General features: G+C 50.3%; 1 protein-coding gene across 3 annotated transcripts in view; it reads right to left on the minus strand.

Moving 5' to 3' along the window:
* WWC1 (WW and C2 domain containing 1) overlaps window positions 1–22,842 on the minus strand; it is a 151,646-nt gene that overhangs the window by 19,979 nt on the left and 108,825 nt on the right. For all 3 annotated transcript variants that reach the window (XM_044229821.1, XM_044229814.1, XM_044229830.1), the window contains 8 exons: window positions 18,980–19,069; window positions 17,669–18,204; window positions 14,447–14,555; window positions 13,926–14,006; window positions 13,192–13,278; window positions 11,821–12,013; window positions 2,632–2,784; window positions 785–876 (listed from right to left, as the gene is read on the minus strand). In XM_044229821.1, the coding sequence (XP_044085756.1) occupies window positions 785–876; window positions 2,632–2,784; window positions 11,821–12,013; window positions 13,192–13,278; window positions 13,926–14,006; window positions 14,447–14,555; window positions 17,669–18,204; window positions 18,980–19,069 (1,341 nt within the window). The remainder of the gene's footprint in view (window positions 1–784; window positions 877–2,631; window positions 2,785–11,820; window positions 12,014–13,191; window positions 13,279–13,925; window positions 14,007–14,446; window positions 14,556–17,668; window positions 18,205–18,979; window positions 19,070–22,842) is intronic.

Consider the following 22,842-nt stretch of genomic DNA (forward strand, 5'->3'; position numbering starts at 1 on the left):
ATATATAGTTATTTAAGTCTGTTTTTTACCAAAATAAATATAAGGGAGAAACGCAGACACTAATATGTGAACTAGCACGAGTGAGTTATAGATCACAAAATGACCAATTGGGAAGAAATTCTGGGAACCATTTTATCAAGCTATATACAATTGATCTTGGAATAACACGAGTTATGTGCACGGGTCCACATATATATAGATTTTTTTGATAAAAATACTACAGTGCTGTATACATATCTTCTCTTCCTTATGAATTTCTTAACATTTTTTTCCTAGGGGCACCAGGGTGGTTCAGTTGGTTAAGTATCTACCTTTGGCTCAGGTCATGATCTCCCTTTGCCTACAGCTCCCCCTACTTGTGCTCAGTGACTCTCTCTCTCTCTCTCAAATAAATAAAGTTTTTAAAAAACATAAAAAATTTTTTTCTAGCTTACGCTATTGTAACAATACAGTATCATCCATATAACATACAAAGGATGCATTAATGCACTGTTGATGTTATTGGAAAGACTTCTGGCCAACAGCAGACTGTTAGTGAAGTTCTGGGGGAATCAAAAGTTCTATGTGGATTTTTGACTGTGCTGTGGCTTGGGGCCCCTAGCCCTTGCACTGTTCAAGGGTCAGTTGTACTGCCTTATTGCCTGTAGAGAACCTGTGAGGAGAGAGGTTCTCCATTTTTGCAAAGGGGAACACTTTTCTTGCTTGCCCTGGGGTTTGGGCATCTCATTGCTGTATCCAGGTCCACACCAGATCAGTTCCGGAAGTCCTGGGGAATGCTCCTTACCAGCCGTCTTCCAGGGTCTGCGTGCTGCTCCTTCCCTCCTGCCTCTTCTCCAGCTCCACTGCTGTCTGTTCCAACAGAGCAGACACGGCATCCTGTGGAGACAAAGGCCCAGGCCTTCATGTGCATGCCACTGGAGCCACCTCTCGGGGCAAGAATCGGAGCTCAGAGTGTGACCCTCCCCTTGGATGGAGAATAAAACTGAAGAGCAGAGTGGGTGAGCATCCTGCCCCACGGTCACTTATAAACTGTAAGGACAGCGCTCAGTTCACCTAACTGACAGTTCTCCTGAGAATAACCCCTGTCTGCTTGGACAGACTTTTGGAAGACAGTCAAGTTTAGTAGTTGAGTGAGGCAGAATTATAGGTCTCTGGCTATAAAGAGATTATAGTGTAGCTGGGAAGACCATCACATGAACTGTCAATAACAAAATAACATGATATGTAAGAACAAAGGAACAATGGCAAAATCAGCTTGGTGCATTCAGGGAAGACTTCCTGGAGGAAGAGCATCCATACTGAATGGTGTCTACAGTGAGGAAGCCTGTGTGACTTGAGGAAACTAACTTCTCTGAGACTCTGTTTCCTCTACAGTAGTTTCTGATAACTACCACAAAGGGCTGTTATGAAGATTAATTGAGAATATGTCCATAAGGCATATAGAAGAGTACCGAGCACATAATTAGCATTCAGTAAATGGCAGCTCATAGTAGAGCAAAAACTGCTCTTGTAGTTTTCTGAGCCCATAGTTAATCAGCAAATACCTTTGGTCGTGTGGGGCAGAGCCTGAAAACTCCCTGAAATTTTCTTTTGGGGAAGAGGGAACAGAAATCAGTTGAAGGCCTGGTATACGTCATGCACTGATAAACAGCTTATGTGTAGCATCTTATTTAATCTTTACAACTATTCTGATAGGTAGAGCTTACAATTATTTCCTTGAGAAATGGGAACAAGGAAATGAATGTGTCTAAGGTTGACGTGACTCACCAAAGGACATGCTCTAGAAAGCAGAGGATATTTTCAAGACCTTTGCCAGCTCACAGACTCCTTTTTAGAGTGAGGGAGACCTAGCTTTGTTGCTTATTGGATGTATGTCCTTAGGTAACCTTTCTGAGCCTTGGTAATGGCACATAATAAACACAGAAGGAAGTGCAGAAAATGAGGAGGATGAAAAAGGAGGTGGGGGTGGTGGGGAGGAAAGAGATTTAATCCTTACCCTTATCCTTAACTGGATGACCTAGCCCATCCCCTCCACTGAAATTCTGGGCAATAACTATCCAGAGTAACCAAGTACAGACTGTTCTTTACATGTGCTTCTTCAAACCTTCCTAATAACCTTTTCAGACTCAGATTAGACATAAAAAAACAAAAAAAACCACAGAGGCTCAGGGAAGTGAAATGATTGACCTGTCACCCAACTAACAATCACCCAGTTCTCTGACTGTCCTTCTTGTGACTTTCTGTTGCCTCTTAGAGCAATCCTCCACTACAGACCACGAAGCAGATAGTGGCTTCTCAAGAGGGTAATGTTTTATCTTATACAGGTTTCTCCTTCCTACTCCACTTCACTAAAAAAAAACAACAACATAAATTAAGGTTTTCATCAGCTAAGTTCTATTATGTCAAGCCAAGTGCAAAAGGGGAGAGCACAGATGTGGAAGATGTGCACATGGGGGTTACCTGCCCCTTAGCAGAGTACCTTGTCCTCTTTTCCCTCTCTGTTCCAATACCCTCGGCTGCTTCCCCCACCTCTGATGCCCACCCTCCTCCAGTTCTGGGAGAGGCTTTTCCGTCCATCCATCCAGGTGCTGCAGACATAGGAGGGTGGGGCCAACCCAGGACCCAGCTCACCGTGCTTTCAGGCCCTGGGGTGGAGACCTTGGCTCCCACTGGTTTGGGTTCCCTGCTCTGTTTCTTCAAGTATTTGTAGCTCAGGAGGTTGTACCAGCGAGTCGACCTCTCCCCAGACCGACAGACCTCAGCCAGGCTGATCTGGGCGCCTCCCTGTTGAGGATGGGAAAAGGCAAGAGGATAAGCCAGGGCTTGACAAGGTATTCTGGGGAATTCGGCTCCTGAGGGAAGTAGGAAAAACACCCCCAGAGGGGATGGGAACTTCTGGGAAGAGGAAAGGATGAGTTCTGAATCATTTTCTACAACTCACTCATTTACTAACTTACTCATTCATTGGTTTACTCATTCACCAAATCCTTATTGAACACCCACTGCATGTATTTTTTTTTAATTATGATAAAAAACATAAAATTTACCATCTCCTATCCCCCAGTTTTACTAAAATATAATTGACATGTAACATTGTACTAGTTTAAGTTGTACAACATAAAGATTTGGGGGGGCGCCTGGTTGGCTCAGTTGGTAGAGCATGTGGCTCTTGATCTCAGGGTCGTGGGTTCAAGCCTCAGGCGGGATGCAGTTTACTTAAAAAAATAAAGATTTGGTAGAGTATGTATTGTGAAGTGATTACCACAACAAGTTCAGTTAACATGCATCACCTCACGGTTATAATTTTTTTTCTTACATGAGAGCTTTAAGATCTATCCCAACAACTTTCAAATAATACAGTGTTGCTAATTAGTCCCCACCCTGTACACCAATGGCCACAACTTATTTATCTTATAACTAGATGTTTGTACCTTTTGAATACCTTTACCCATGTCCACTACCCACCCTCCACCCCCCATCTCTGGCAATGATCAATCTGTTTCTATGAGTTTGGTTTTTCAGATTTCCCATGTAAGTGAGATCACACAGTCTTTGTTTTTCTCTCTCTGGCTTATTGCACTTATTATGTTATCAAGGTCCATCCATGTTGTCATGTAAAATTTGCCCTCTTCCTGTTAAGTGGATAGTTCAATAGTGTTTATATTTACATTATGCAATGGATCTCTAGTACGTTTTCATCCTGTAAATCGGAAACTCTATACTCATTAAGCAACTTCCTTTTTCTCCTTTTTCTCTTCCCCCGGTCCCGGGTAAATACCACTTTCTGTTTCTATGAATTTGACTATTTCAGATACCTCATATAAATGGAATCACTCCCTTATTTGTCTTTCTGTGACTGGCTTTTTTCATTTACCATAATGTTCTCAAGGTTTATTTGTGTTATAGCATGGGACAGGATTTTTTCCTTTTTAAGGCTGAATAATGTTCCATTACACACAGAGATCACTTTTTTTTGAGACAGAGTGTGTGTGTGAGCCAGGTTGGGGGGTGTGGGAACAGAGGACGAGGGAGAGAATCCTAACTAGGTTCTGCGCCCAGCACGGGGCCCGACATGGGGCTCAATCTCATGACCCTGGGACTATGACCAGAGCCAAAATCAAGAGTCAGGACTCTTAACTGACTGAGCCACCCCAGCACCCCAGAGACCACAATTTTTAATCCATTTATCTACGGACACACATTCGGGTTGCTTCTGTCTCTTGACTATCATGAATAATGTTGCTATGAACACAGTGTGCAAGTCTCTCTTCAAGACCTTGTTTATGGGGGCGCCTGGATGGGTCTTTGCCTTCAGCTCAGATCATGGTCTCGGGATCCTGGAATCGAGCCTCACATACGGCTCTCTGCTCAGCGGGGAACCTGCTTCCCCTTCTCTCTCCACCTGCCTCTCTGCCTACTTGTGATCTCTGTCAAATAAATTAATAAAATCTTAAGAAAAAAAGACCTTGTGTATAGACCCAGATATGAGATTGTTAGATCACAATGCAATTCCATTTTTAATTTTTTTGAGGAACCGCACACGCTTTTCCATAGCAGCCCTGCCTAACGACTTAGACCCCACCAACAGTGCACAAGTCTTTTCTTTTTTTTCACATCCTTGCAAGCATCTGCTGTCTCTTGTCCCTCTGATCATAAACATTCCAAGAAGGATGAGGCGCTTTCTCACTGTGATTTTGATTTGCATGTCCCTGATTATTAGTGATGGTGATCATCTTTTTATGTACCTGTTGGCCTTCTGTATGTCTTCTTCGGAAAAATGATGATTTAAATCTTCTGCAAGTTTTTAACTTGGATTGTTTGCTTTTTTACTGTAGAGTCGTACAAGTGCTTTGTACATTTTGGATATTAACCCTTTATCAGACACATGACTTGCTGACACTTTCTCCTATTTGGTAGATTGCCTTTTCATTTTGTTGACGATTTCCTGTGCTGTGCAGATGCTTTTTTTAGTTTGATATAGTCCCACTTGTTTATTTTTGCTTTTGTTGCCTGACTCCTTTTTGAAGTCAGATCCAAAAACTCATCACTAAGACCAGTGTAGAAGATTTTGAACAACTCAAAACTCCAGCAACAGGAGACTGCAGAAATAAACCATAATATACCTACCCAATGAGCTATTATATAGTTACATATAAAAAAATGAGGAAAATCTCTAGGTGCTGATATGGAGAGACTTCTAGGCTGTACTGGATTTTTTTTTTTTTTAAGATTTTATTTATTTATTTGAGAGAGAGAGAGAATGAGAGAGAGAGAGAGAATGAGAGGAGAGAGGTCATCGGGAGAAGCAGACTCCCTGCAGAGTTGGGAGGCCGATGCGGGACTGGACCCCAGGACTCCAGGATCATGACCGGAGCCAAAGGCAGTCGCCCAATGAACTGAGCCACCCAGGCTGTACTGTTAAGGGGGGGAAAAAACCCCCACCCAGAACAGCGCAGAATGGAATATGCCGTATACTACATTTTGTTTAAGAAATGGAAAGATGGGGCACCTGGGTGGCTCAGTTTGTTAAGCGACTGCCTTCAGCTAAGCTGGAGTCCCAGGATCGAGTCCCACATATAGCTCCCTGCTCAGCAGGGGGTGTGCGTCTCCCTCTGACCTTCCTCTATCTCATGCTTCCTCTCATTCTCTCTCAAATTAAAAAAAAAAAAAAAATGGAAAAAGGGATGAGAATACATATTTCTCTTTCTATATATACATACATTTTGCCCGTTTTTGAGACGCAAGGTGAATATATGTGCAACAAGAAATGCTGGAAAGATAAAGAAAACACTAATCAAAGCGCTTAGCCATCTAGGATGGGGGGGGTACTGGGTGCAAGGGTCAGGGGGAACACGATTTCTCTTCAGTTAATCTTTCTATATAGTTTTTCTTTGAATCGTATAAATGGATGTCTTAAGATGGAGTGAAACGACACTGTATCAACCTAAATGAATGTAACCTCCCAGGGAGAGGATTTATTTCCAATGACACACATCCTGTAGCAAAAATGATAAAATAATTCTCACCACTCCTCAGAGGCCTTATTGTTTCAACATGCCCTCTTTCAAAGAGCCCTGACCAGGTCTGGGGTTTGGCTGACTCACCATCCCCAAAACAGCGGCTGTGCCAATGGGGTAGCAGAAAACACCACGAACCAGTTTGTGAAGTTGGCCAGTAGCCAAGCGGTGGCTCGAGTGGCCCCTGAGATGAGGCGGGGCCTCTCCAACCCACCTGGGATCCTTTCCCCCAGTTTTTCCTTCTCAGGATGGACCAGGCATGGTACGGACTGTGCAAACCACATGTGTGGCTAACGGCTAATTTCTACAACAGTGGTGAGTGGGGAAAACAAGGCTAATTTCTACAACAGTGGTGAGTAAGTGGGGAAAACAAGGTAAATAGCTCCTACCCGCAGGACTAGAGTCAGTTCAGGTATTAAGTGGCTGGTGCATTTTAGGCACCTGTACAACATTTACATATACACAAATGTGTGTGTATTATGCATTTATCCATTTAATAAATATCCTCTGAGCACTTCGCAGCAGACTTACACAGGAATATGTAAGACAAAGTTCTGCACCCAAGGGGCTCAAAGACAGACAAATGCGTCAGACATTATGGTTCAGAACATGCCAGGTCATGTTCAAGGGGTAGGGGGGAATGAAAATAATGACAGCTTTGAGGTGTGACACTGCCATCAGATCACTTAGTAATTCTAACAAGATACACCTTGTATTTTGGGCTGGCTCATAGGTGAGAATATGGTCTACTTTGGTAAATGATTCACTTTGAAGGCACTCATTTATTTATTCAACACACACACACACACACACACACAAACACACACATACACACTAAGTAGCCTCTACGTGCCAGACACTGTTTTGGGTGCTGGGGATACAGGAAGATTTAAGGCAGATAATAATCTCTGCCCTCACGAGCTCACATTCCAGTCTGGGGGAATCAGATAAACAAATTGAAAGTAAATACTAGATTGTATTTCATGGGACTCTAAGATGCCATTAATTATACAATATACTATTTCATGCACTCTAAGAAAGAAAAATAGTTGCCAATTAAACTATGACCCATCATCTAGTATAAAGTGCATCTTGATTTTAGAGATTCGTTAAAATGTGAAAATCATGTATGCCCTAAAATCTGTGATATAAACAAAGGGGGAACATGCCGCAGAGAAAAAGAATACAGAGAGAGGGGAGCGGGGGCAGATAAGAGGGGGGAAAGGGATGGTGATTTTAAATAGGGTGGAAGGAAGACCTCACTGAGAAGGTGACTTTTGGGTCAAGCCCAGAAGGAGGCAGGAGAGTGAGCCTTGCCCATCAGTATCTGGGAGAAGAGAATTCCGGTCAGAGGGGACAGCAAGTGCAAAGGCCTAGAGCAGGGAGCATGCTGATGTATTCAAGGGGCACCAGGAGGCTGGAAGAGTCATCCTGGGATGAAATCTGGGACAGTTATAGGGGCAAATCCCCGAGGGCTTTAGGGGGCAGGCAAGGAGCCCAGGAGTTGACTCTAGGTGGGGACAGAAGCTACCCTAAGGTTTTAGGTTAAAGGACTCTCATGCACTGATTTGCAGTTTAATAGGCTCACTCTGGCTTCCATGTTAAGAGATGAAGGGAGGCAAGGACCGACACAGGGAGACCTGTAGAGCTAGCTGTAGGATCCAGGTGACAGATGGCAGTGGGGTAGTGGGCAGTGGTAAATGGCTGGGATCTTTTTTTTTTTGGCAGAGGATTTTTTGTTATTTTTAAATTTTATTACTTAGAGCTGTTTTAGGTTCACAGAAAAAAAACTGAGTGGAAAGTACAAAGAGTTTCCATACACCTTCTGTCCCCCAACACACACAACCTCCCCCACTATCAACATCTAACGGCTGGGATCTTTTGAAGATGGAGTTGCCAGAAGTTTCTAAAGGACCGGATGTGGGGTGGAGAGGAAGAAAGGGGTCAAAGATGACACTGTGGTCCCCAGCCTGGGCAGTGGAAGGACAGGGTTGCTGTCAGCTGGGACAATGAAGACGCAAAAGGAAAGATCAGGGGTGTGCTTGCGGACAAGTTCATCTGAGATGCCTCCTGGACAGGCAAGAGAAGATGTGGAACAGATAGTGGGAATGTAAGGCAGCTGCGTGTGCAGAGGCCCCGGCTGGAGCCAGACATCTGGCATGGTGGTGGACGCCAGAGAACGAGGCTCTCCGTCACTGGGGCAGGGATGCGAATGGAAAAGGAAGAAGGGCGAGACCTGAGCCCTGGTGCCCTGCGACACAGCAGTTGGGGAACCGAGAAGAATCAGCAGAGACAGAGAAGCCAGTGATGAGGGGAGGACGCTGAGAGTGAGGTGTCCTGGAGGCCAAGTCAGGGCAAAGGATGCCAAGGAAGACTCGCCGAGCAGAGCGACTGAAAAAACACAGCTGACCGGCCAAGGGAGAGGAGGCCAGAGCAGTGGCCCCTGATGACCTCACTGAGTGCACTTCTAGTGGAATGGTGAGGACGGAATCCCATGTGAGCTGGTTTCCAGAAAGAACATGAACACCCTTTCCACATTTTACTCTAAAGGAAAAAAACAAGGTAGTAGCTGGAGGGAGAAATGGGTAAAAAGCTTCTCTCTCTCTCTCTTTCTTTTTCTTTCTTTTCTTTTTTTCTTTTTTATTTTTTTTTTGCTTTTTGGGTTTCTTTTCAAGCACTGGGGCATTCCCAGCATGTTGGTATACGGACAGGCCAGATCCAGTGGAGGAAGGACTGGAGACAGGACAGAGCCCGAGTCACCAGTGCCATGATGTCCCTGAGAGAAGCTGCTTCAGACGGCGATGGGGGAGGGCCGAGGTGAGAGCCAGGAGAAACGGCAGGCAAGAATGAGTGAGGCAAGGGCCTCAGCAGGGGGAGCATGACCTGGAGAATCTGCTGCTGGAAATGTGAGGACAGAGGAGAGGGTGGGAACTTGCCCCTGGGACCAGGGGAAGGCAATGGGCCTAGGGAGAGGCAGTATCGGTGCTGAGTAGCATTAGGGCTCATGACCCTAATGAGGTTTATGACCTCAATTTTATTTTTTTAAAAGATTTATTTATTTATTTGAGAGAAAAGGGAGACCATGAGCCCGCATGCACACTTGTGTTGGGGGAGAGGGGCAGAGGAGGGACTCTCGGGCAGACTCCATGCTGAGCGTGGAGCCGGACACAGGGCTCCTGGGGCTCTCGGGGCTCTCGACCTCATCATGACCCATGAGATGACCTGAACCGAAACCAAGAGCTGGATGCTTAACTGACTGAGCTACCCAGGCACCCCTATGACTACTATTTTATTTCATTTCTTTTTTTTTTTTTTTAAGATTTTTATTTATATATTTGAAGACCGAGATCACAAGTAGGCAGAGAGGCAGGCAGAGAGAAGAGGAAGCAGGCTCCGTGCTGAGCAGAGAGCCTGATGCAGGGCCCGATCCCGGGACCCTGGGATCATGACTGGAGCTGAAGGCAGAGGCTTTAACCCACTGAGCCACCCAGGTGCCCCTCATTTTATTTTCTATTAACAAATAACGTATGATTTGTTTTAGGGGTGCAGGTCTGGGATTCATGTCTTACCCAATTCACAGTGCTCACCACAGCACACACCCTCCCCAGTATCCGTTATAAGACTACCATTTTAAAATGAGACCCCACAGCTTGGCTGTGTTTCCCTCCATGTGCAGGGGTGAAGAAGAGTTCACTTTGACAGGGCGGGGTTTTTCCCCAGTGGGGAAGGCAAGGGGAAACGGGGCAAGGGAGCCTCTTTGTTGTAATGGTTACCTATGGGATAGCAGTGGGGCCTGGGAAATGGGCTTTCTTAACAGAACCTGTGTCAAGTGGCACTGAGCTTAGCAGCTGGGAGTGGATGACCAGGGTGTGAACCACCAGGGCCCAGCTGGAGAGCCTGTGACCCCTGTTATGCCATACTCAAGCATTTGGTAGAACTGTTACCTGAGATATTGGGGAAGGCAGGCCTCGTATTCATCCTAACTCATAACTCGGGTCTGGGGGCTGGGGGGACACAGGAACCCCCTGAGAGGCAGGACAGACAATGCCTGTGTGGAAGGAAGCTGCAAAGGAAACAGGCTTCTCCACCAACTTGACGGATGGCCTGGGCAGGCTACTTAGCATTCTGGGACCTTGAATTTTTTTTTTTTTAAGATTTTATTTATTTATTTGACAGAGCGAGAGAGAGAGAGAGAGAGAGTGTGTGTGTGTGTGTGTGTGTGTGTGTATAAGCAGAGAGGAGAGGCAGACGCCCCACTGAACAGAGAGCCTAATGCGAGGCTCTATCCCAGGACCCTAGGATCATGACCTGAGCTGAAGGCAGACACTTAACCCATTGAGCTACCCGGGCACCCCAGGGGGCCTTGATCCTTTGTCTGTCACATGAAGGCAATTCTGACATCTCTTCCTCAGGCTGCTGGGAGGGTTGAGTGCGATGCTGCCCACAGAGTTCTTAGCACAGTCCTAGACACGGACGCTGCTCGGGATGGGGACCACTGCTGCAGGCTGGCTGACGAGGCAGCTCCACACAGATCAGGGATTCCCCACACCCAGCCCTGTAGGGAGACCGCGTGGGAGCACACAGCCTTTCTCCTTGAGTCCCACGTCCTCGCCTGCTCCTCTAACCACCAAAACACGGCAGCCCGACACTCCACATCCCCAGAGGAAACAGGAAAGCAGGTTTCCCATTGGCCACAGACAGAGACAAGCCACAGTGGGATGAGCGCTTTGGCTGCTGCCATGACAACCAGCAATGGCCAGACTTCAATTAGGAAGGAGGAATAAAAGACATCCAATTAGGAGAAGAGAATAGGATTCTCTTCTCATTGAGGAATTCCCAGGGCTGAGGAAGTGCTTCAGCAGAAGAGACTGGCTTTAGAAAAGCTTTCTGCTCTAACATCCAGTGCCTCCCCTCCTCGCCAGTCTTCAACTGCTGTCCGAGCTGTGGGCTCCGGTGGGTCTGACATGAGTGGGCGGCGTGAGGGGACCTGCTGTAGTTTCTAACCGCTCCAGCCACTGGGTGACCCTGCAAAGTTCTGTGACCTCGCTGTTCCTCAGGTTCCTCACTGACGTAACAGTACCTGTTCCATAAGATTGCAGTGAGGGTAGAGAAAGCACACGTCGGGAGCTTAGCTCAGCACTCGCCACAGCAGGTCCCTTCAATCTAAGGATGTTATCGCATTATTGCCGATAACAGTATCAACAACATAACCGGCGATGATGTTGTTCTGTACCACAGCTGAGGAGGGGCAGGAGTGGGAAATGAGAGGCAGCAAGCATCTAGTCTGCACAGACACATCACTGTTTTACTTGCTGTGGGAAGCAGCAGCCATCGGCAGAGCTTGGGAACTTAATAAAAATGCAGAAACTCCTGCTGTCCCCGCCTGCCCCCAGTCTTGTGGAATCAGAATCTGCATTTTTAACCAGAGCCCCAGGTAACCTGTGTGCACGTTCAAGTTCCAGAAACTCTGCTTTAATCCTCCTTTAATCCTCAGAGAGCCCTCTGGGAGGTAGGCAGTGTTAGCTGGATTTTGTAGATACGAGACAGAGAATTAAGAGTCGTAGGCAACACAGCTTCAGGCACAAGGGACGCGGCCTCAGTTGCAGGGCTCAGAAAGGAGCTTCCCACTTCCTCGTCCTCTGCTCCCCGTGAGTGTGAGAACGCTGTTCGCCTGTCTCAGAGTTCCCTGCCTGGAACCCAGGATGAGCTTGTGTTTTCTCTAAGCCTCCTCCCTAAACGGCAAGGCGCGCCCATCCCCAGAAAGACAGAAGGCCAGTGACAGACAGACAGACAGAGCCCTCACCAGGCACTCCTCCAGATGGCTCCTGTCGGTGGTACAGACATCGACTCTTAAGGTCTTCTGGTGAAGGGCTGGATAGGACATGGACACCCAGAACATTTCATTGAACACGAGGGTGTCTGAGGCGTCCAGGGGCCGGGTCCGGAACAGGCAGGTGGTGCTTTCGGAGCAGGGAAGGATAGCTACGCGAATGTTCCTAGAGGGAGACAGAGGAGAGCCCAGCTCAGTCCGGATCTGGGCTGATGTGTTGGGCTAAACGGTTGCTGCAAATCCCTCAGCAAATAGCAGTGGGGAGTCCAAGTTCTCAAGGGGTTGTGCAGGTATTCGTAAGGGAAGCAGAAAGGGCCCCCGGATAACACATCACTCTTCCTTCTTCTGAATCCCCCAATCCCCAGAAGCTCAAAGTGGTTGGAGCCTGAGGCCAACAGTGTGCAAACTTCCGTGCACAGAAGAATCAGCGAGCCTGCTTGCTAATACTCGGTAAGCCTTACACAACCGCCGGTAGGAAGGCAAAGTGGTACAGCCTCGCAGAGGGGACAATTACAGAGGCGCTGATCCCGTGACCCATTCAGCCGGCATCTGGATACTCTCCCACAGATACCCCTGCACAAGAACCAATGAGAGACGGAGCAGGTCATTCATTCTGGCTCTGTTTGTAAGAGCGGAAGACTGAAAACGACTCTGCTGTCCCATCTTGTCGTCCTTCTGTTTGGCCGGCTTTCCTCCCGCCTTTCCCCTTCCCACACATCGCAGCCTCAGATGCTGGCTGGGTGCAGACGACGGAAATAGGAGCTCCTGTTGCTGCCCCAACGCGCACTGTCTAGTCAAAGAAGAAACATGTAGGCAGAGGAAATGCAATGAAATGGAGAGCCGGTGGGCCGTGGGAAGAGCCCACAGGCAAACAGGGCAGTGTTTGCTACATCATGCCCTGTAAGGTACGAGCCATCACACCCTTCCGACAGCAGCGCAGCGACGGGCCCTGACTCTTGAGAACGGCAGACCCATCTTCTGTGTGGAATACTTGGGCTTAGAGCAGACAAAAGGGGCCATGACCACCTTCTTCGTAAGGTTTCAAGTTCACAAGGGCAAGGATGTGCTCAGCACCCCATTCTCGTGCTGGCCCACGGCAGGTGCTCACAGCGTACTTGGGAAGGAACTGAAGCCGTGGAGAGTGCTTCCCTTTACAGTTAGTGAGTTCACCTTCACACCTGAATCCACACTCACGGTGCGGACGTGTGGCATGGCGTGATGACGGTCACACGTATTAAACACACACGCGGCCCACTGTCAGAGCAGGACAGAGCAGGAGAGCGCCCCCAGGGAAAGCCACAGAGGCGGAGAGGGTGACAGACACTGTGTCAGCGATATACTCACACTTTCTGGTCCTGCTGCAGCGGCAGAGCAGAAAGGTTACTGAGCTGGATGATTAATATTGCAAATTGCTTATTCTTCTCATCATACCTGAAATGGAAAGGGGCATACGGAGCTTCTAGGAGTGACACATTTTTCTCTCCCTTAAGGATCACCGATGTGGCCGCTGGCTGCTCGGGGGGCTGTGGTGAGCTCGGGGGCAGAGGGCCCGGGCTTTGCTGCCATGCGGGGATGTAGGTACAGAGCTGTCAGTCTCAACGTTTAAAGAGAAGCCAGAAGATTGCGCTATCTGAAATTTCTTGGTATTTAAATGTTGGCCATTAATTTCTACTGAAAATAATATCGAGGTCATCCTACACCGAGAGAAAACCACAAGAATAACAAATCTGGGCTGCAACTCCCAGAGGGTGGAAACCTCAATGGGCTGGTAAGACAAAAAGCCACAGCAACAGTGACCGAACAGACCAACATGCTAGAGGTCTCAGTCAGGGTCTGGCGTTGCCATCGGCCAGCTCCGTAGGTTGGGGCAAGTTGCAAGGTCTTCAAGACCTCATTTTTAAACTCTTTTGTAAAATGTGGAGCTGAGAAGGAGGGAGAGGGTTGGCCCCCTTTAGTTGGGAGCCCACAGCTCCTGGCAAGTCCTGCTGGTTCTGCCTTCCTCCCCGGGGCAGCCATGAAGGTCAAGTCTGGGAAGATGCTGCCCTCCCCCAACTGCATTCGTCTTCCCAGTCACTTACTTCAGGGCAATCTGAACCCGGGTTGTACCCACTGCTTCTGATTCATCACTGTCAAAAGCAACGGCTTCTGAAGCACCCAATCTGGAAGGCAACGTAGGGAAGAAGAGGGTCAGGCTTCCCTGCAGTAACCTAGGGCCAAAGCCATTTTCCAGACACAGGGTTCTCTCTGGCAGGGTGCGTCTGGGTCCTCAAGGAGGGAAGTCTAGGTCAACTCAGACTCCCTGCAGACCCTTCCTTCCCACTGCTGCTCAGGATTCCTCTCTGGAAGGGACTGTCCTTTCTCTAGTACTCGCCCCCTTAGCTATACGCTCTGTCGTGGCAATCACGGGACCAGCACTCCCGCAAATGTGACGTGCCCCCAGCCCCAGGAGAAGCAGTGCTGTGTACACCTTCAACATAACCTAAACAGGGCTCCCGGCGGGGAAGGTGGGGTCACCTGGCCATGCCCTCCCACATACCAGAGGGGGCCCGGGCTCTGCATTCTCAGACTTCCCAAAGAAAGCCAAGACTCAGGGACCCACCTCTGCACGGAAGCCTCATACACACCACTGTCCCCGGCCACGGATTCATCTGACACAGCAGCTGAGACACAGGCCACTTTCAGGCTGCACCCCTGGGCTGTATTCATAGCTGGAGGAGGAAGGGGGGAAAAAGGAAGGATGGCAAGGTAGGGTTCAGAAACCAGGACACTGTCTTTGCAACATATACTTTTGATCCCTCTCTGTCCAAAGGTGGTCCTGCCAATACCACCTCTGAACTCAACAGCAAGGTCCTGCCTTGCTTTAGGGTGTAGGTTTCTGTCGTTTAACATCCCAGACTTGGAAGCCCAAGTGCCTGGGTGCACATCTCAGCTCCACCACGTACTGCTTTGCAACGCTGGGACATGGCCACAGAGTCTGTGATTCCTTCTCTGTAAAACGGGAAAAGTAACACCTACCCTATGAGGCTGCTGGGAGGACCCCATGGGACATTCTAGTGAAGTCCTCCGTACAGAGCCTGATGCAGGAAAGCACTCGACGAAATTCAGTACCACTATCCTTACTGCATCGCTCATTCCCACCACTGTGCTGATGCCTTTTAGATTGATCCCTACGCCTCTGGGGCAAAATACCAGCCCCTGGACCCTTGGGAGGGGCAAGAGGAAAACAAGGGAGGATCTACCACTCAGCTTATTCCATCCCATTCCTCAGTCCACTCCTTAGCCCCCCTGCCCTTGACAGAGGCCCTCAAAAGTCTCCGACCCAGGGCTCCAACCAGGCGCTTGGCCTATGCTGCACATTCCTTCTTCCCCTAAGTCGCAAGCGCCGATGGTGAGCCAGGCCCCCTGCCAGGCTCTGAGCTATCAAGAGGGACAGGACAGTTCCTGAGCTCCATGCAGTGGGGAAGACTGGGTTCAGGCCCTTCAACCCCACAGCCAGCATTCGGAGTGCCTGCTGGGTGCCAGGCACCGGGGCAGCCCGGAGAAGAGACCGGCCCAGGCTGAGCGAAGAGATGGGGACAGCGAGCCTGGGGGAAGCCAAGAGACCATCTGGGTGCGGCTTTCCCAGCCAGCGCGTCCCACGCCTGCTGTGGCCAGCGGAGACTTCCCCCCTTTAGACCCACGCGTCTCCACCCTCCACTAAGCCACTCAAGGAGATTAATTTGTCTGCTGACTGAACAGCGGCACTAATCACATAACCTGCTTAGTGTCAGAGCCCCGCCTGGCATCGCTCACCGTGGGGATGGCGTTTGGAGATGGCGCGAAGGAAAAACCCCGTCCTGAGACACGTGCGGTCCTCGGCCCACAAGTCCCAAGGACACTCAGGGAGGAGGGGGGTTGCTCCGGCACCTTGCTGGGCCCCTTACTTGGCGCGCCGCCAGCCTCTGACAGACTGTCAGGAGCTTCGGGAGCCTCCTTAGAGGTTCTGCCCGCACCCGCTCCTCTCCAGGGGGCAATTTTCTGAAGTTGGCCACCTGCTGTCGTAGGAAGCCTATTTTTATTTTTGTTTGAGAGCACTCAGCAAGACTCCCTTCCTGATGAGGGAGCCCCAGGGATCTCTCGGCTCCTCTTCTAAGGAAATGGCTGGCACTCACCCAGTGGAGCCTTTAATTAACCAGGAAAGCTCATCCTCCCCCCACCTTGCTCCCACTGGCCCTTGCACTCGGGCGGATAATTCTGGGCATCGCAGCAGCCATCCTGCCTAGTCCTGGAGTCTTAAGGCTGAGATGGGTCTAGCGTCTCCCACCTGGCCTCATGAGGAGCCAGGAGGAGGAGCCCTGCGCATACAAAGCCCGCACGTCTTAGTATGGATCTGGGCAGGTGGTCCTGGTGCCAGTCCAATTCTACCACTTCCTAGCCATGACACTGACCTTACTGGGCCCCACGTCCTTTGTAAATGAGGACAAAAATTGCACCCATCTCACAGAGTTATTATGAGGCTTAAATGAGTAAATACATAACAGTGACCGTATGCTGTATACCTGCATTTAATAACTGACGGCCACGAAAGCCTGGGAACCGCAGGTGAGCTGCCTGGGCACTGGGCTCAGTTTTGACCTTCACACCAGATGGGCATGGTGGGGCCAGTAAGCACCAGAGTATCTCAGGAGCAAACACACAGAGCCGCCTCACATCTAGAGAGGAGTGCCATGATCAAGAGGTTGGGTGCTCGGGCAGGAAAACCCAGGCTCCAATCCCTTCTTTCTCCACCTGTTGGCTGGGGGACCTAGAGCAAGCAATACCACCTTTCTGAACCCACTTCCTCATCTGTGAAATGGGCATAATAGAAATCACCTATTTCACTGTATAAAGCACATTGCCCATCACATAATATACCCCAATAAATGCTAACTATTATAATTTAATATGTAGTTGCTGCAAAAAAAAAAAAAAAAAAAAGAAGAATTTCTCTCCTGACAAATCTTAGCTATATTGTCAGCATTTCTGTCTTGAAGATTCCAACCTGAATCTCAATCCATGGCAAAATGTTCTTTCCGACCCCATGCAGAATGGGAGCCAGATCATATCATTCCCCAATTCAAACGTCCCTGCTGCTATTAGGATAAAATCCTAACTCCCTAGCACAGCCCGCCGGGCCTCAAATGACCCAGACTCTGCCTGATTCTCTGGTTTGCTGGCGACCTCTAAACGCTGGCCTCAGAGGTTTTGCTCCTGCTTTTCCCAAGGCTGGCTCCTTCTCACTCTTCAACCATCCACTCAAATGTCACCTTCCTTTACAGCCCAGTCTGAATGTGCAGACCAACCCCAACCGGAATGGCCCCACTGCATCCCGTTTGATTTTCCTTCTAGGGCTTTCATTGGTCTGACAGACCAATGTGACTTTCTGCGCCTTCATTTCACATGAACTTCCTGGGGACAGGGACCTTGAGCTTGCCTGTCCTTAAGGCTGTATTCTTGTGACTAATCCTGTGCCTGGCACATGGCCTACCTGTTGAACGAATGAAGGAACCTGTGTGCAACCATGAGCACAAGACCTGGCATTTAGTTTTAACAGATACTTAATATCTGTTGAGAGAAGGAGTCCACCACGGAAAACCCCCTTAGCCCAGGACCCAGAACACAGTAAGCTCCTAAAAAGTGCCTACTGAATGACTAAATCAATTGATAGAGATGTGAAGGCTGGGCACACAGAAAGCAGTCAGTGAATGACCACAATTATCACTGGGATCTGTGCTCAGGACTGAGCTCACGTCCTACCCTCCTCCCTTCCTGTGGTCCCCCTTCTGGATATGATGCTCTCTACCTTGGCCCAATGGTTTGCCTTCCGTTCCTGGTTCGTCCAGCTGGTACCTCTCCCGGGTGCTGCTGCCGAGGCTCAGTTCACAGAGAGTGGTACTCAGCTCTGGGTCTTCAAACTCCAGAGGGCTCAGGAAAGCGTCTCCAGTCAGGAGGGGGTCAGCAATGAGAGGGGAGCAGGGCGGGGATGGAGAGGAAAGGGAGGAGCGGGGGGACAGGGAGGTCATGGACTTCGGGGTGCCAGACAGGGAGCGCAGGGCCTGCAGGCGGCTGCCCCCCTCCACCTTCTGGGTCTTGGCCACCTCGTCCTCATGGATGGTGGTGATGCAGCCTGAGGGCCGGAAGCCCGTGGCCCCCTCCAGGATCAGAAACTCCACCTTGCTCTGCAGCTCTGAGTCCAGTGGCTCGAAGGGGTCATAGTAGAGGTCAGTGAAGCTGGCTGAGGTGGAGGAGTCCAGGCTGGAGGCGGCCAGGGAGCCCCGGCTGGACGTGAGGGACCCAGGGCTGCTGCCTGAGGACAGGGACTGCATGCTGCTTGAGAGGCTGGGGGCAGGGAGAAAAGAGAAGGTGAGTAACGCAGAACCAAGTGGGCCACCTGGAACCTCCTTCCTGGCTCAGAACAGCACTACGGCCACTTACAACATCATTTTTTTGGACCCTCTTGACAGTCTCAGGGGAGACCCTGCACCCCCATTTCACTAAAGAGGACACCCTCAGAAGCCCACAGAATCAGAAAGTACCAGAGCCGGGATTCAGACCCAAGTCAGCTGCCTTTTCTTGTCTCCCAAACCTCCACTGGCCCTAGTCCATTTTCACACTTTTTCCCTGTATGAATCCATCCCTATTTCTTGATAGTTTTCCTCAGATAAACTCGGTCATTACTCATCAATATGTTTATCTTAAAAGGAAACTTTCTATCCTAAGTGTGATTGGAAGAGCAGCATCACTGACTGCAAATAGAAGGCGAGCATTACACATCTCTGGTGGAACAAAATGTTATTCAATCCCAGCGATGCGCTGCTGCCCACCAAGGCCCAGGCCTGAGGCCCGTGCTCCATGTGTCGGGAAGGCGGGTGGGGAGGTATTCGAGACGTCAGTGAGACACACCATGGGGGCCTGCTCCTTGGTGCTGGCAGAAGGACGAGGGCGCCCCAGTCCAGAGAGTTGGAGGACCCAGCCGCTGGCCACGCCGGGCCCAGCCTAAGCCCACCAGCCTGACCAGCTGCCTGCGGTGCTTTGAAATGCCCACACTCAAGCCGTGGAGCACACTGGAAGGGCAGAGCCCAGCCGTGCGGCCACACTCACGCCTGCCACTCACCTTTTCAGCTGGGAGTGTAGCGCTGCGACTTGTCGGGTGGCTTCCTCCAGCTCTCTCACCAGCTGGTTCCTCTTACTGTTCAACTTTAACCTGAAGGGATAGAGGGCGTGAGTGGGGGAGCCCCAGGAGATCCAGCCTCCGTCCGCCTGAACGAGGAATTGTAGGCAGGTACTTGCGGAGATGTACACAGACCCACAGTCACGTACACAAGAATCTTCCGGAAGCATTTTACCACGTTTTCGGGGACAGGGCCTCCACATACGACCCTCTAGTCATGGCTGTACTCATCACCTACTACATGCCAGGGGCTGTGCTAGGAAACGTCTAACGCAGCCTTAATCCATCTGCACAATAATCCTGCACAGCGAAAATGGCTTTACCACGTCACGTATGAGGAAACTGAGGCTCTTAGAGTTAAATAATTTACTTCAATCTAGAGAATTAGTAGCAGAATTAGAATTCTACCCAATCACCCCTCCCTCTCTTTCTCCCCCTTCCTTCCCATCCATTGGCCCCTAGCCACCCGCCAGTATCTGCTGAGTGCCCGCCTCATACCAGAAACTGTCGTTGGCACTAGGGATAAAGATGTCGTTGGCACTAGGGATAAAGATGTGAGTGACACAGAACTAGTTTCTACTCTTACGGAGCTTACATTCTGCTGGGGGGTGGGGGGCAAATATTAAGAGAATACTCAGATCTCTAGTAGATACTAGAGATTAGCACGCTGTGGGTCAAGGTTTATGAGGAAAAAGTATAGAATGGCAGGAAAGAACCCAGGAGAGACCCAATTGAGACTGGCAGGTGGGCCTTTTTGAGCAGATGACTGTGTGGCTGGGCCTGTTGGTAGATCTATGCTCTCCTCCGCTCCCTGGGCCCACAGCCAGGCGCCTTCACAGCTTCCCGGGCAGCTGGGTGGGTGGAACGTGGGACAGGGTTTCAGACAACAGGAAGTGAGTGAGGAAGGTGCATCAGGCTGACGTGGTAAAGTTGGTGGATCTTCCCCCCAGCCGCCCGGAGGGCTCTACGAGGGGAGGTGAGACGAGCTTGGGTCCTGACGGTCCAGAAAGACCAAACACATGGAAGCCTGCCTGTCAGCCACGCATACTTGACTGGACGCTATGCAGGCAAGACATAAGCTTCTGCTGCATTAAACCATGGAGATTTGGGGGTTGTTTCTTGCAGCAGTTGACCCGCTGACTAGTAGAGACATTTAAGCTGATAGGAAGGATGGACAGGAGGTGGTCAGGAAAAGTGCAGGGGAAAGAACATTCCAAGCAGGGAATCACAGCAGGGAACTCTTTCATGTTAAGGTCACCATGGCTGCCGTGAGGAGAAGGGGTAGGAGGCTGTGGATGGGAGGCAGGGACAAGACGTTGGGGTGGCGACGATGGTGTGATTGAGAAGGCGTGGGCCAGGGTGACACTGGAGTGGACAGAGAAAGGTCACGGGCTGGGTGAGGGGAAAGGCTGAGGGAGTTAAGAGAAAGACTGGGAGGTACCTGCCACTAGCAACTGAACAGATCTGAGATGGCTCCTGTGGAGATGGGAAGGTGAGGCACGGGCCGCCCAGGGGAAGAGAAGAGTTCTCTTAGGGATGTGTGGGCACAAACGCCAAACAGCTGGGCTGTTGTGAAGGTGGGGAGCCCCCAACACATGGGTCACCACGCGGAAGAGAGGACCGTCTGCTATGGATTAGACTATGCCCCCCTGCCCCAGAATTCATATCCTGAGGTCTTAATGACCCACTCCCTCAAAATGGGATTGTATTTGGAGAAAAGAATTTCAAGGACTTAAGGTTAAAATGAGGTCATATTGATGGGCCCTAATCCAACACGACCCAAGTTCTTATAAAAGGAGATTAGGACACAGACTCTGCATACAGAGCAGACCAAGCAAAGACATAGCAGACGTTCGTGTGTGGATGGCCGTCGTCAAGCTAAGGAGAGAAACTTCCAGAGAAACAATTCTGGCAGCACTTTGGTCTCGGACTTCAGGCTCCAGAACTGTAAGAGAATACATTTCTTCTATTGAAGTCACTGGTTTTGTGGAACTCTGGTCTGACAGCCCTGACAAACGAATGCAGCACCATAGGGTAAAATATAATGGGGGAAAAGGAAGGGGCCAGCACTAAGCTCTGAGTATATACAGCACCACATGGTTGAACAGATTGGCAACAACAGGCAAAGGAGCCTGAGTCAGTGGGCCCAGAGAGCCCAGAGAAGGGGCAGGTGAGTGTGGTGCAGTGTCCTGGAACATGGGAGCAAAGATCTGCATGGAGGAATGGCTGAAAGCAGGTACAAAAGACCTCCCTGGAAGCAAAATCCTTGCTTTTAGAAAAACCTGATGGATCCAGGCCTACCTCTCAGCCCGCAGCCACTCCTGAAATCCTACATGGAGGGCAGCTTGGGTGGGCTCTAGGAAGGGTGCTGGCCCCTGGAACGGCCCCCTCCAACCACTGGAGTGAGCCCCGCCCAAGGTCCCAGCATCTTACTGAGGAGGGGCTCCATCAGGCAAGGCTGTGCCCTCACAAACTCAGGGCATGGGCTGCCCTCAAGGAGCCACTATTTAGGGTTCTCAGTGTGTGGTCCGCAGACTTCCTAGAGCGGAAAGGGAGGTGTTCTAATTAAATGCTCCTTCTTGGGTCCTACTTTGATCAACTGAATCAGAAGGTCTGGGGCAGGGCCCATGCATCTGCATCTCTGAGGGCTCGCAGGTGGTTTTGGGCACACGGAGCTGCTGCACCAGCGTGTCCTGCTCTTCCAGTCTCTTCACGAGCTCTGTGCAGTATTTGCTGCAAGGGCCACTTTCTCCCAGAGGAGGGAGGCGAAATTCCTTCTCTCTGCTGAAAGATCTGCCTGCTCTATCTCCCAAGGCAGACGTGTCCTACTGCAACGAAGACCAGAACTTGCTCTGCACAACTCAGCAAGGTGGTGAGGGACTTGGCCTGGGTCTCGGCCGCTTCGATCCCTGGTGCTGTTCTTCCAGAGTCCTGCCTGGGGCTGGCGGGGCAGGCAGCAGGCCAGCAGATGGAGCCCACTGTGCACAAAACCCTTGACCCAACAGAACGGAGAGGGCTGTGGAGTCTCCTGACTCTCCTTCAGAGCAGAGGCCTGGAAGGCTGTGGGGTTGCGGGGCCAATAAACAGCTGGGGCTCACCATTTCCACCTTTCTTTTCCTGTTCTTTGGGAGAAATGTCACGGAGATGTGTTCTGGGAGAAAATACAGGTCCCATTGGAGCGCCGCCAGGATGCTAAGGGGACCGGGAATCGGGGGCCCTCAACTTCCCGAGCGTGGGGGAGTAGCCACCTGGAGCAATACACAGGTGCTGGGCCCTCCTCCGGGGGCGCTAGGCTTGGCGGGCCGTATGGCACTTGTGTGTGATGCCTAGCACATGCTGGGAAGCCACGAATGCACCCAGCATGGAAGTAGGGAGAGGATCCAGAAGGTGGAGGTGGAACCCCCACAAGCTGTAGCTCCGTACCTGGGGTCCTGGCTCACAATTAAGGGCTTGGGCTGCATCTCAGACTGGGGAATTGGTCCCTGGGGACAGGCCAAGGGCATCTGTGCTCTACCCAGCCCCCTGTGTGTGATGCAGAGCAGCTCTCAGAAGTGGTGCTGGGGGGCTCACGGAAAGGCAGGGTAGAAGCAGGGGGGTAGGACGTGGGGTGCTGAGATGTCTGTGACTGAGGTCTGGCAGGCCTATGGGGTGATTCCTGGATGAGTCTATTCCTGTCCTCAAAGGCCCCTGGAGTGGAGCAGCTGATGTGTGAGGGTGAGGAGTATGACTCTCCCAGTCTGAAGGAGAGAGAGAGAGAGAGAAAGACAGGAGAGAGAACAGGAAAAACAACAGGAGAGAAAGAGACC

The sequence above is a fragment of the Neovison vison genome, chromosome 1 (assembly GCF_020171115.1).
Source record: "Neovison vison isolate M4711 chromosome 1, ASM_NN_V1, whole genome shotgun sequence".
Taxonomy (NCBI): domain Eukaryota; kingdom Metazoa; phylum Chordata; class Mammalia; order Carnivora; family Mustelidae; genus Neogale; species Neogale vison.